The 12856-nt window shown below is 43.7% G+C and overlaps 1 protein-coding gene across 1 annotated transcript in view; it reads right to left on the reverse strand.

The window, feature by feature from the left end:
- Positions 1-12580, reverse strand: part of map7d2a (MAP7 domain containing 2a) — a 45929-nt gene extending 33349 nt beyond the window's left edge. The window contains exons 1-5 of the mRNA XM_036580779.1: positions 12385-12580; positions 6414-6521; positions 5922-6023; positions 4608-4685; positions 1944-2107 (exon numbers count right to left, since the gene is read on the reverse strand). Coding sequence (XP_036436672.1) covers positions 1944-2107; positions 4608-4685; positions 5922-6023; positions 6414-6521; positions 12385-12418 — 486 coding nt within the window. The 5' untranslated portion in view covers positions 12419-12580. The remainder of the gene's footprint in view (positions 1-1943; positions 2108-4607; positions 4686-5921; positions 6024-6413; positions 6522-12384) is intronic.
- Between the last annotated feature and the right edge of the window lie 276 nt (positions 12581-12856).

Below are 12856 nucleotides of genomic sequence, written 5' to 3' on the forward strand. Positions count from 1 at the left end.
AGCCCCCACCTTAGTAGTCACGAAGGTTTGAACGCCTGGTCCTAGCCCACCTAAAGGCCATTACAAACTCTCTGCTGGATCCCCTGCAGTTCGCATACAGAGCTAACAGGTCTGCTGACGATGTGGTCAGCTTGGCCCTGCACTTCATGCTACAGCATCTCAATAGTCCTGGAACCTTCGCTAGAGTTGACTTCAGCTTGGCTTTCAACACCACAGTGCCAGAGCTGCTGCAGGTCAACCTGTTTCATCTGCCGGTGCCACATCCCATCTGCCAGTGAATCATGGACCTCCTGACAAACAGGAGACAGCAGGTGCGGCTAGGAAAACACACATCAGACCCCTGGACCCTCAGTACTGGAGCACCAAAGGCTGGGTGCTCTCACTCCTTCAGTCTCTACACTAATGACTGTGTCTCTGAGGAACCAGCTGTGAAGATCCTGGAGTTTGGAGACGACACCACTGTGGTGGGCCTCATGGACAATGGCAATGATTCTGCCTACAAAGAAGAAGTCTGAACTGAACTTGAATTTTAAGGTCTGTATGTTTGTGCAGTGGAACGTCTGCAATTCAATTTCTAAAAAGCATTTCGTTTTTCTGTGAATTGAGATTTTTACATTCACTTTCAAACTAATATTGACAATGATGGTGATAACTCCATAGAACCGACAAACCATTTTTACAGAGCAAGGAATCCTTTTAGTTTGTTTGTTTGTTTGTTTTGTTGCTTTCCAACAACATATCATTGCTGCGAAAACCTCATTTGTCCATAAAATGTAACTTTACAGAAGAAAAACGCAACTTTTAATGTAAGTTAATATAACAAGATTTTACTTTGTCATTTTGGAGCATTTCTACTGGTCTAATTTCAAATTATAGAAAAATAAAAACGTCAGAAAATTGAGATATAAGGTTTAGTTCACAGCAATGTAATATTCGCTCATTTCATCATCCACCAGATATTTAAAAAGAAAAGTAAAAGAATTAGAACGAAGCTGTACAGGGCCGGTCTTACTGAACGCAGACGCTCCGACTCCCTCTGTCTCAGCTTTAAGCGCTCTGTGATCAGTGTTGTGGAAATGAAAGTGCAGTGTCAGATCCCTCGTTCTGAACGTCCTCTGATGAAACACCGCAGGCCTGTGTCGCTGCTGCTGCCCCGCAATCGATATTTAATCGCATTACAGCAACATCTAATGCAGCGCTGCAGTTCTGAGAGAAAACAGCGCTTCTGATCTAGAAAAACAAACGGATCGGAATCGCTCACAAAGAACGACTCGCTTTAGCTGAATGCTGCACCTGGACTGTTTACAAAACTCCCCGTTGCTATGGCAACTCCATCCCACATACAGCATTTTATTTTCAGCTGCGTTTAGCTGCACTGATAACGTCTTCAGTTCCCTCAGTGTGAGTGAGACCGAACTGTGTAGATAATCAGATCAGTAACACTGCTGGGCGATTAGAGGGAGATACAGTGGAACTGAGAAAGTGATGAGAGAGAGAGAGAGAGAGAGAGAGAGAGAGACAGAGAAGTAGTGTAACCACTGAAATGGGTGTTGTGTAACTATGGAAATGGGTGTAGCGTAGCCAAGGAAATGGGTGTAGTGTAACCATTGGAATGGGTGTAGTGTAACCATTGAGATGAGTGTAGTGTAACCATTGGAATGGGTGTAGCATAGCCATGGAAATGGGTGTAGCATAGCCATGGAAATGGGTGTAGTGTAACCATGGAAATGGGTGTAGCGTAACCAATGAAATGGGTGTAGCGTAACCATGGAAATGGGTGTTGCGTAACCATTGGAATGGGTATAGCATAACTATGGAAATGGGTGTAGCGTAACCATGGAAATGGGTGTAGTGTAACTATGGAAATGGGTGAAACGTGCCCTCAGTAGTAAATATGACTATGACTACATGTTGCCTAAATATCTGTTTTTCACGCTCCTGACCTTTTCCTCCTCCAGCTGCTGCCTCCTCTTCTCCTCCACGGCGGCTCTGCGCTGCTCCTCCTTCAGCCTCTGCTCCTCCAAACGCCTCCACCTCTCCTCCACCGTCCGCTCATACTGCAGCCGAGCACGACGCTCCTTCTCCATTATAGCCTGCTCCCTCGCCGCTGAGGTGGAGAGACAGAGAGAGAGAGAGAGAGAGAGAGAGAGAGAGAGAGACACTGACAAATTGCCATTTTCTGGCTCCGCCCCCAAATGTGTTCTTTCATATGTACAGTAGTGCAGCAGTGAATCTTGACTATTCGAGCTCAGCCTTCAGTTCAGGCCATAAACGTGAAAACCTGAGGAACTGCTACAATAATGCTAATTTCTGCTAGCGCCCCTATGGGATTCTAGAAGAATGTTAGCGCTAAGCTAACTACAGTTCACATGAACATGTTTCGGCAGTTCTAGATTAAACGCAGACATTTGGAGCCTGTAAAAGTCGTTCCATCTGTTTTATCTGAGGCTTGTAACAGACGTTATCGTATATCTGAGCTTGTGTGTATCAGTGTTACAGTCACTCTTACAGTAAGGAGTCCTGCACAGAGCTGCAGCCACTGTTTAACATTCCTAACAACTACCTGAAACACTACTTAGACTACAACTCGTATTCACAGCGGGTGACATATCTAGAACCTACAGAAGGACCAGCGTGACGTATTTGTCACAAAACTGGTGATTGGTTGATTCCTCTGCCACTTCCTAATTATGTTAATTAAGGCAAAAGCTGTATCGGTAAAGTCTGGATACTTGATAAGAGTGACAGCAAAAAACAATTGGCTCTCTTAGCACTGAACTGATGTTCACTTGATTTTTCACTAAACTATTGCTTTAAAGCAGGAGCTAGAAATATTTTTTGTTACATTTCTTGAAATACTCTTTACATCTTGATCTGGCAGAGAGGGTTACACAGCTACCTACAGCAGCTTTCTGTACCAAAGACAGAAAGAAAAGAAAGACAGAAGTAGAAAAGGCTTCGAACAGAAAGAGACTGGATAAGGCAACAGGTCAAAATGACCATTGGTGAACCTGAGGGAGCTGAAAGGGCTGGAAAGCGATGCAAAGGTTGATTTTCTGTTGGACCGGTAATTATCTGGTTTGTTTTGTTTATGGGGGCATTTATTTGGCTGTGTACTATCGCTAACCTTGTTGATGTTTTTAGCCTTGCCCAGTGTACAAAATACTTAGTGTATTCAGGGGGTCCCATGTTGGCTGGCTAGATTAGCAGTCAGCATTGGCTAACTGCTAACTCACCCATCATAGTGGCGCTGATGCTTCAATGTCAGTAAATGTTTGTTTTATCAGCTGTTCTTCTGTAGAGTCTCTGTTCTAGTGCGGTTCTGCGCTCTTCCTCACAGTAACTGAGATCTTCCTCGTCTCCTCTTCTGTAGAGTCTCTGTTCTAGTGCGGTTCTGCGCTCTTCCTCACATTAACTGAGATCTTCCTCGTCTCCTCTTCTGTAGAGTCTCTGTTCTAGTGCGGTTCTGCGCTCTTCCTCACAATAACTGAGATCTTCCTCGTCTCCTCTTCTGTAGAGTCTCTGTTCTAGTGCGGTTCTGCGCTCTTCCTCACATTAACTGAGATCTTCCTCGTCTCCTCTTCTGTAGAGTCTCTGTTCTAGTGCGGTTCTGCGCTCTTCCTCACATTAACTGAGATCTTCCTCGTCTCCTCTTCTGTAGAGTCTCTGTTCTAGTGCGGTTCTGCGCTCTTCCTCTCATTAACTGAGATCTTCCTCGTCTCCTCTTCTGTAGAGTCTCTGTTCTAGTGAGGTTCTGCGCTCTTCCTCACAGTAACTGAGATCTTCCTCGTCTCCTCTTCTGTCTTCAGTGTGAGAAATGAGGAACAGTCACTCTTCACTCCAAACTCTTGGGAAACTGGGCGAGTTTTCAGATTTATAGATCTGCTGCAGCTCATTGTAAAGTGTTTCAGAGGAATCTGGGCAGAGTTACAGTTTCTAGGCTATGAAGGACCAACTGGGTGAGTCAGTCTGCTGCAGCGCCACCTTGAGGCAGAGCAGTGCTGCAGCTCTAGTTAGTTAAGAACACCAGAGACAGAAGCTGATTGTGGGGGAAGCAGATAAACAATGAGCTTCATTGAATCTGTATGTGAGCGTCTATTTTACCCTAACAGACAGCATAACGTAATAATAAGTTCATTTTCAGGGACCCCCAGGATTTTGATTTTGAGACATTCAGGGGGTCCAGGACTTTCTGTATTTCGCACCTTGGCTTTGTCTGATATCCATCATTACCACAGCTAGATGTTCAAGCTAGCCAGCAATAGGTTACTGCATCAAACTCAATTTTTAATAATATTTCCCAATACTAACATACCAGCTTGACATGTGAGCACCAACAACAGCATTACGATAATGTTCTGTGTATTCTTACATATAAATGAAACACGAGGTCAGTGGATACAGCGTGCTCACCTCTCTCCAACGCTGACCAGTCTAGACAGACTGACTAGACTAGACTAGCTCAGTGGCTTTGGAAGGAGGGCTAAACAGAGTCCACTCAGCCTCAACCTTACCTTCTGGACATCCTCAGTGACCACCTCCTTTAACTCCTGCTCAGCTGAAAGAACCGGAGAGTGAAGAGAACAGTAAACTGTAAATGCACTTACCCAGACTCCTCTCTCTCTCCTCCCGCCTCTCCTTCGCCAGACGCATCCGGTCATCCGTCTTCAGATAGCCCTCCAGACCTGAGAGAGGAACAGCCAACAGGAACGCGAGGATGAGGACGGTGTGGGTGGAGATTCATAGGACTGAATTTTGAAATTATACTTTCACAATAGCTGCTACTTTTGCTTTCAGCCATGTACTTTTTAAAAGCATGTACTTTTTTTAGCCATGTACTTTTAGCTACGTATATTTGTAACTATGTACTTTTAACTATGGACTTTTCTAGTCATGTACTTTTTAAATTATGTACCTTTGTCTATGTACACTTTACCTATGTACTTTTAACTGTGTACTTTTACCTATTTAGTTTTTTTTTCTATTTTTAGACATGAAGCACCTCATAGACCTGGCTTGTAACTCACTCAGTCACTCACTCATGTTTAGCAGTTTAAACATCCTCCACTAGGGGGTGCTATTGGCACACAAATAGCTTTCATAAGAACAGTGTATCATATACAGGTTGGCCTTGTTAAAGACTTTATCATACCAGGGTTATTATAGTTATTGTTTGTTTTAATGTGGTGTTTAAATTTGGTTTTGGTTTGGATGCACTAGAATTGCTCTCGTTCAGAGATCGTTGCTGCTGTCTAATCAGAGTAACAGTAAAACACGACTCATGTGTGACTTACATTCCTATGCATGTATTTTCTTGTTCAAAACGTTCAAAGTAGTTTGTGACACTAAATATGTTTTGCTTTGTTGCATCATTTTCTTTACATATTAAATAAACCCAACAACAGCATTCAGACACCATGCTATTAAAGGAGAAGAGCAGATTAAACAGCAGAAATGGACACATCCTGCGTCTAAAACAGGGTTAATAGTTTTACTTTTCTTTTTATTTTCTGAGGAAAAGTTTTCATTTTGTTTTTAATGTTATGGTGAATATTTTGTCAGAAAGCAGGGATCAGTTTCGCCATGCTAAACTAGCACAGCAGTAGCCTGTGCTTAAGCTTGGCTTACTCAAAGACAGCGCCATCTCCTGGTCATTCAGAGTTTACAGAAATAATGCACTTCTACACCACCTTTATTTTTTTTGGTTTGTTTTGAAGTTCAGTTGCTTCACTACCCCACATGGTTAGCACTGCGCTAATTAGCTTCTATTTCCCATTAGCCACATTTGCATCGTAGCTCCAGTGCTAAAACTAAAACGTCAGAGACCGAACACGTCTTGGCTGATCAACTAAATCTGAAATAGATCTGAAGCTCTGCTTTTCAGGTTAAAGCTGAACGCAGATAGAGGAGGCGGGACTTACACTGTTTACCTGTGTGGCCGTTGCTGCTATTGGCTGGATTTCTAACAGGTGAGGCGTGGCCATTGGTCTGCAGTTTCTTTTCTGGAGGAGTTAGCATCTCCGCTAACGAGAAAGACAGGACATAGAGAGAAAGAGGTGAGCTCATGGCTTTTTAAAGGGAAAGTATATCTGGCCGTGTTTCACCTGAAGCTCAGTCTAATTCAGAAACATGTCTAATATGATGCTGACTGGATCTGAAATGTGGAGACGGGCTGGGAGACGCAGCTGGAAAAGAGTCTCTGAGTTCCTCTGACTCCTCTCAGATGTGTAAACTTGGTGGGGTTTTGGAGATGATTGGCGTTCGGTCTGACTCAGCATTTCACGCTTCATTACTGCCTTTATTGAAACAAAACTGGCCACTTTCATCGAGTTTGGAGAGACGTCCTTTTTTTCTAACGCACTGATCAATTTCTACACATTATTCTACTCAAAAAGAACGTGGGCGGAGCTTACTCTGTTTCCCAGCAACAGGGCTGCCGTGATTGGGCGTCTGGTGGGCGGGGGAGGTGTGGCCATTACTCCGGAGTTTCTTTTCAGAAGCTGGTGATGTCATCATTTTAGCTGTGAAAGAAAGTTTTGAAAGAGTGAAGAGTTTATTCATACAAATATTACCAACATACAGTCAGTTAAAAACAGCTGCTGAGCTCTGTGAAAGAGTGAATTAATGAGAGAGAGAGAGGGAGAGAGAGGGAGAGAGAGAGAGAAAGAGAGAAAGAGAGAGAGAGAGAGAGGCAGAGAGAGAGCGAGGGAGAGAAAGAGAGAGAGAGAGAGAGAAGGGGAGAGAGAGAGAGAGAGAGAGAGAGAGAAAGAGAGAGAGAGAGAGAGAGAGGGAGAGAGAGAGCGAGGGAGAGAAAGAGAGAGAGAGAGAGAGAAGGGGAGAGAGAGAGAGAGGGAGAGAGAGAGAAAGAGAGAAAGAGAGAAAGAGAGAGAGAGAGAGAGAGGGAGAGCAAGGTTGGTGGGGGGGCGCTTGGCGAGGAACAGTGTTTATTCCTACATGGAGGTTCTTTAAACAGGGAAAAAAAACATGTAAATGGCAAATATAACATACTGTTGGGGGGTAGCTGAGGGGTAGTTAGGCAGTTGCTGGATAGCTGAGGGGTAGTTGAGGGGTAGCTGAGGGGTAGTAAGGCAGTTGTTGGGTAGTTGAGTGATAGCTGAGGGGTAGTTCAGGGGTAGCTTAGTGGTAGATGAGGGGTAGTTAGGCAGTTGCTGGGTTGTTGAAGGGTAGCTGAGGGGTAGCTGAGTAGATGAGGGGTAGTTAGGCAGTTGCTGGGTTGTTGAAGGGTAGCTTTGAGGTAACTGATGGGTAGCTGAAGGGTAGTTGTGGAGTAGATAGGAAGTTGCTGGGTAGTTGAGGGGTAGTTAATGGGTAGTTGAGGGATAGCTAAAGGGTTGTTAAAGGGTAACTGAGGGGTAGTTGATGGGTGGTTAGGCAGTTGCCAGGTAGCTGAGGGGTAGCTGAGGGGTAGTTTGGCAGTTGCCAGGTAGCTGAGGGATAGTTAAGGGGCAGTTGATGGGTAGCTTAGTGGAAGTTGAGGGGTAGTTAGGCATTTGCCAGGTGGGTAAGGGGTAGCTGAGGGGTGGTTCAGGGGTACTTCAGGGGTAGTTGACAGCAGTGGAGGGCAAATGTAGGGTTGATGAAAAGCAGTTGTATGATTGATAAAGGGTACTTGAGGGGTAGCTAAGGGATAGTTGAGGGGTAGTTCAGTGGTAGTTAACAGCATTAGAGGGCAGTTGTAGGATTGATGAATGGTAGTTGAGGGGTAGTTGAAGGGTCTCTAAAGGGTAGTTGAGGGGTAGTTGAAGGGTCTCTAAAGGGTAGTTGAGGGGTAGTTGACATCACTAGAGGGCAGTTCCAGGATTGATGAAAGGCAGTTGAGGAGCAGTAAAGGGGCAGGTGTGGGGTAGGCAAGGAGCAGTAGAGGGGCAGATATGGGGCAGAGGAGAAGCAGCGGTGGGGGTCAGCCCTGTTACTAAAGCTCCATGAAGCTCCCTAAAGGTCATGTGACCTGCAGAAGTTTCAATGGCACTTCAGAACCTGCAGCATGGCACCGTGCCAGAGCTCCACCATCACTGAGCCGAGCGCCTTTCCAGAACGTTCTGAGGAGAACGGAAAAGAGCCGAGAAAAACAGGACGCTAAACAGACTATCACCATGGTAACGGACAGAGAAACAAAGTGGAGAGAGGTGGACTGAGGCAACGCTGCTGACCTGTGAGGTGGAGGATTATGGGTAATCATCTGTAATTGAAGTGATTGGCTGACTAACGGCAGGAATCAGTGAGACTCCAGCGCAGGAGGAGTTCAGGCCTAATCCAATGAAACCCACTGAAGGCTGCCTTAAACCAGTTAAAGAGCAGCAACCGATTGAGCTGCCGGTTACGCAGCACTGACCCCTGACTGAGGTCTAAACCGGAGCACAAATACAAACGTTAGCCTCCAGCTAATCAATGAACCCTTACAGAATGATAACAGTCTACAAACAGCCAGGGGGTGACGTGTATTAGTTGGAATGGAAAATAAAGTTAACAGGAGTTCAATCACAGCAAATTCTCACTAAATAAACAAAACATCAGAAAATCAGAACTGACAGACGCTTAACAAGACGGTTCTTCAACCAGCCAAATGAATTTTTACTTAACCATTTTCACGTCTTTCTTTATTCCTTAAACAGGCTGTGTTTCTTACTGTGCCTTTAAGACACATAAACATAAAAGACAAATAAGGTTTTTCAAAATTAATTTTCCAAAGTCTTATTAAAAAGGGCATGATGTGCATTTTTACATCTGCTTATATATTTGCATTTATATTTCTTTGCATTTTCTATCTTAAATATAGTGAGTTTTATCAGAGCTTTAATGTTTCAGTTATTAAGCTGTGCTGGTCTGGTTGCTCCATCTGACTGACTGGTTGCGTCGCCTGACTTTTCAGACTAATTTCAAATTAAACAGGATCTACTTAGACACCCGTAGAAACCTTTGACAACTTGAGTTCAAACTTTTATTTTCAATAAACAAACATTAATATAATAATTTCACGTTTTCACGGTTCTCCTGAGGTCAGACCACCTGACATGGGAAATGGAACCGTTCTAACTACAACTCAAAAATCACATTTTACTAAATCTGTGACCTTGGCATTGACCCAAGGTCACTTGGGGTCTTCTTTATGATGCAATACCCTGGCCCCTCTCTTGTAAAAGCATGTCAAAGTAAAAGTCCTTTGTTTCTGGTTGTACAGCCTGACATTTGAGGAAGTAAAAACTTGCAGTCAAATGTTTTTCAGTGAGTTGAGCACTTTTAAGTTGCCTTATTTTGCAACATTCATTTTTCATTTTGAAGTTTTCAAACATAAAATCATGCCAAACTATTTTATTTAGAGTTTTATAACTAAATTACCTTTTTTGACAATTTACTTAAACAACATATATGGTTCAGTGGTCTTACCACCTGACATTTTTAGCCTTTTTGTGGCAAAAATAAACTAAAATGATTTTTTATGGATGCAATGAAAATGTTTCACATAAAACGGATATTGTTGACAAATTTAATATGTAATATATATTTATTACATTACTTTTAAGGAAAAACACGTCCTGTGAATGACCCATATGTAAATAAGCTCTGTTCTAATTGGCTGTCACTCATTCAGAAAGCAGTCTGGGCGGGGCTAAACTGCTCTATGCTGAATGGGGGGCTAAACTAATGTAGGCTGAATGGGCAAATCTTAACTGCTGTTGGCTGAATGGGAAGGGCTTAACAGATGTAGGCTGAATGGGCGGGGCTAAACTGCTCTAGGGTAAATAGACGGGGCTAAACTGCTCTATGCTGAATGGGCGGGGCTAAACTGCTGTAGACTGAATAGTTGTTTGTTATTGTGACATCACAAAAACAATGACAGCAAAACAGGCTGTTTTTGCAGCTTAGTTTCCTTATATGGACATTTATGGATGTGGATATGGAAATTTCAGTTTTCCATGGGAGTTTTTTTTATCTTTTATCTATGATCAATTAGAACAGACATATAAGTTCAACACATTTCCTTAAATTTAGAAAAGAACAGAACACCCATCGCCATCGTTACCAGAGAACCTTAAGGAAAGCAAAAGTAATCAGAACTGCTTTCTTTTTTACTGTGTTCCTCCGGTGTTGTAAAGTTTATATATATATGTTGTATAAAAGTCGATAAGAACAGTTTTGGTAAGACTGGAGTTGTTTATCTACCTATTAGGGCTGCATATTACGACTGAGCCTATATACAGTCTGTGCACTACAGTGGTGAATCTAGGCCTTCATTTTGGAACATAAATGTAAAGACTTGGTCTAAAAGAACAAAAAAATCTCTACCATAATGCTAATTTCTGCTACTCCCCCTGTGGGATTTCTAATAGCTAACGCTGGTGCACATTGTCATTTTTTGTCTGTTTTAAATTAAACACAGACATTTGGAGCCTGTAAAAGTCGTTCCATCTGTTTCATCTGAAGTTTGTAACAGACATTATCATATATCTGAGCTTATATGTATCCGTTTTGCAGAGGTTCTTTCAGTAAACAGTCCTGCATAGAGCTGCAGCCACCGTTTAACATTCCTAACAACCAACCAGAACACTGCTTAGAGTATGACTCATATTCACAGTCAGTTATCTAGAACTTCCAGAATGCCTTTTTCCTCTGTAATTTGGTCCTGTGGTGATCAAAGGGTAATTGGTTGGTTCCTCTGTTACTTCCTAAAGCTGCTGGTAGTAAATTTAACATGTAGGGCCTTCAGTCCAGCTCCTGAAGTCCTAACCAATGGGAGAGCTCGCTCGGCTGTGTCTACCTAGAAACCACAGAGAGAACAATTCTGATTGGACGATTTTCTGTTAAGCATTTACCCCCTTCTGTTTCCAACCAAAACTTAAAGGTGCAGTGTGTAAGATCATCTTAGATCAAGGTCATCTAGTGGTGAGGTTGCAGATTGCACCCAACTGAATCCCCTCCCTCACCCCTCCCTTTCCAAGCGTGTAGTAGAACCTACAGTGGCCGTCAGGTTTTCTGCCGTCGTCTGTCCTGATTTTGTTTTGCCTCTTCATGTTTTCTCTTCTTTGACGGTGAGGATTCACCCTCTCTCACTTCCTCTTGTGCTAAATAATCAGTTTGACCCTCCGTTTGTCAAAATTTGGGTTCTCAAACTACCTTTTTTCCATACAAATTCAAGCTGCCACTTCAGCGTAAAAGCGTGAAAGGCGCCCTCTAGAGGCAGTATTTGTTTTTTTCTGTTCTGGGCTACAGTAGAAACATGGCGGTGCAACATGGCGGCCTCTGTTGAAGAGGAGATGTTCCTTATGTAGATATGGAGGCTCATTCTAAGATAACGAGAACAGAATGATTCATAGTTACAGCTGATTATTCACTAATGAACACATAGTTTTATTTACTATATTCCATTTCTGCTACCAGATCCCCCGAAATCTTACACACTGCACCTTTAACAGTGAAATACGAGTATTACTACACAACTGTTAGTGTTTAAGTTTGATGTTTATATTAAACACATATCACAGGCATGTATTTATATTATTTTGCAAGAATCACAGGGCCTGGGCTCCTTTCTGGTGCACTAACAGAGCTCAAAACAAAGTGTAACAAGCCACAGGAGCCACACCCTGAACTCCAACTCCGAGAATTCAACTCAGTGGCTGGAAATGAAACAGAATCACCAGCTAATGCTGCAAAGGGCCGTTACAGAGCGTACACAGTCACAGCCAAGCCTCCCCTGCAGGCCCACTGAGCTGGATGCGGCTTTTTTACCATCGTCAGGTAAGTTTACAGGACAGTGTACAACATTTTTACATCTGTATTTTTATTTATTATGTCTAACTTCCCCCAACTTTACATATTTTTACCTACACTTCATTCTGCACTGTGCTACTCTGCTCTATTGTCTTCTGTTTTGAAGGGCTGCTGCTGCTGCTGGGGTTAATAAAGAACTGTCTGTCTACCTGTCTGTGATTTAGCCTGAACTCCTCTAACCTCATCCAGCAGCTCAGTCCCTAAAACACCACATACACACATCATTACACAACAATGACACTGTAAACAAAGGCATGACGGCAGCTGTAATAGATAAACAGTGCAATGCTAAAGTGGCACTTATTTATGGAGAAGCTGATTGGCTATAATAATTCTGGAAGTCTTTGGATTAAGTTGGCATCATATTTCCCTGCCTTTTATTTCAAATTCCCGTTCCACCTTAAATGGTGCAGCAGTTACATTCACTTAAGGTGGAACGGGAAACTGGAGCAAGAGCCAGGCGAACAGAACAGCTTCAGAGTGAATCAGCTTTTCTGCTGGGCTCAGACTGCCCCTCGGGGCCGATGCAGCAAGCCCCCCAAAAACTGCCCCAAAGCCCTGCTGCATCATTCCTCAGCCTCCGTCTCTCTTTACCTGACAATGCACCGGCCTCCACCTTCTCCGCCATCTTCCTGCTCCCCGGTAAACCTCTCTCCGTGTCTCCGGCGTCCGTGAAGGTGGAAAACGTCCCGGTTTGGTGGTTCAGAGTGAAACAGCGCGCTCGGAAATCACAGCATCGCCGGATTCGGTCCGCTCTCCTCCAGCTTCAGCACCACCAGCTCAGCCCGCTCAGTCAGCACAGCAGCGCTGCAGTGTGCGCAGCCGGAGCGGAGGGGGCGCTGCGCCGCATTTCGTTTCACACCCGTATTCGGGAGAGCCCCGCCCCTCCTGAGCTCTGATTGGCTAGGGGTCCGAACGACACAGGCCGTCCAAGAAAGGCTGATGTCCGTACCCCGTGTTTGGGTTGACTGCCCCTTTGTTCCTACTTTTTGGTCAGACTTCTTAGAAAAGTAAACAAATACTACCTTCATCTTAAAGCTGTGTGACGTAATATGCTACTCACCAT

The sequence above is a fragment of the Colossoma macropomum genome, unplaced genomic scaffold (assembly GCF_904425465.1).
Source record: "Colossoma macropomum unplaced genomic scaffold, Colossoma_macropomum, whole genome shotgun sequence".
NCBI lineage: Eukaryota > Metazoa > Chordata > Actinopteri > Characiformes > Serrasalmidae > Colossoma > Colossoma macropomum.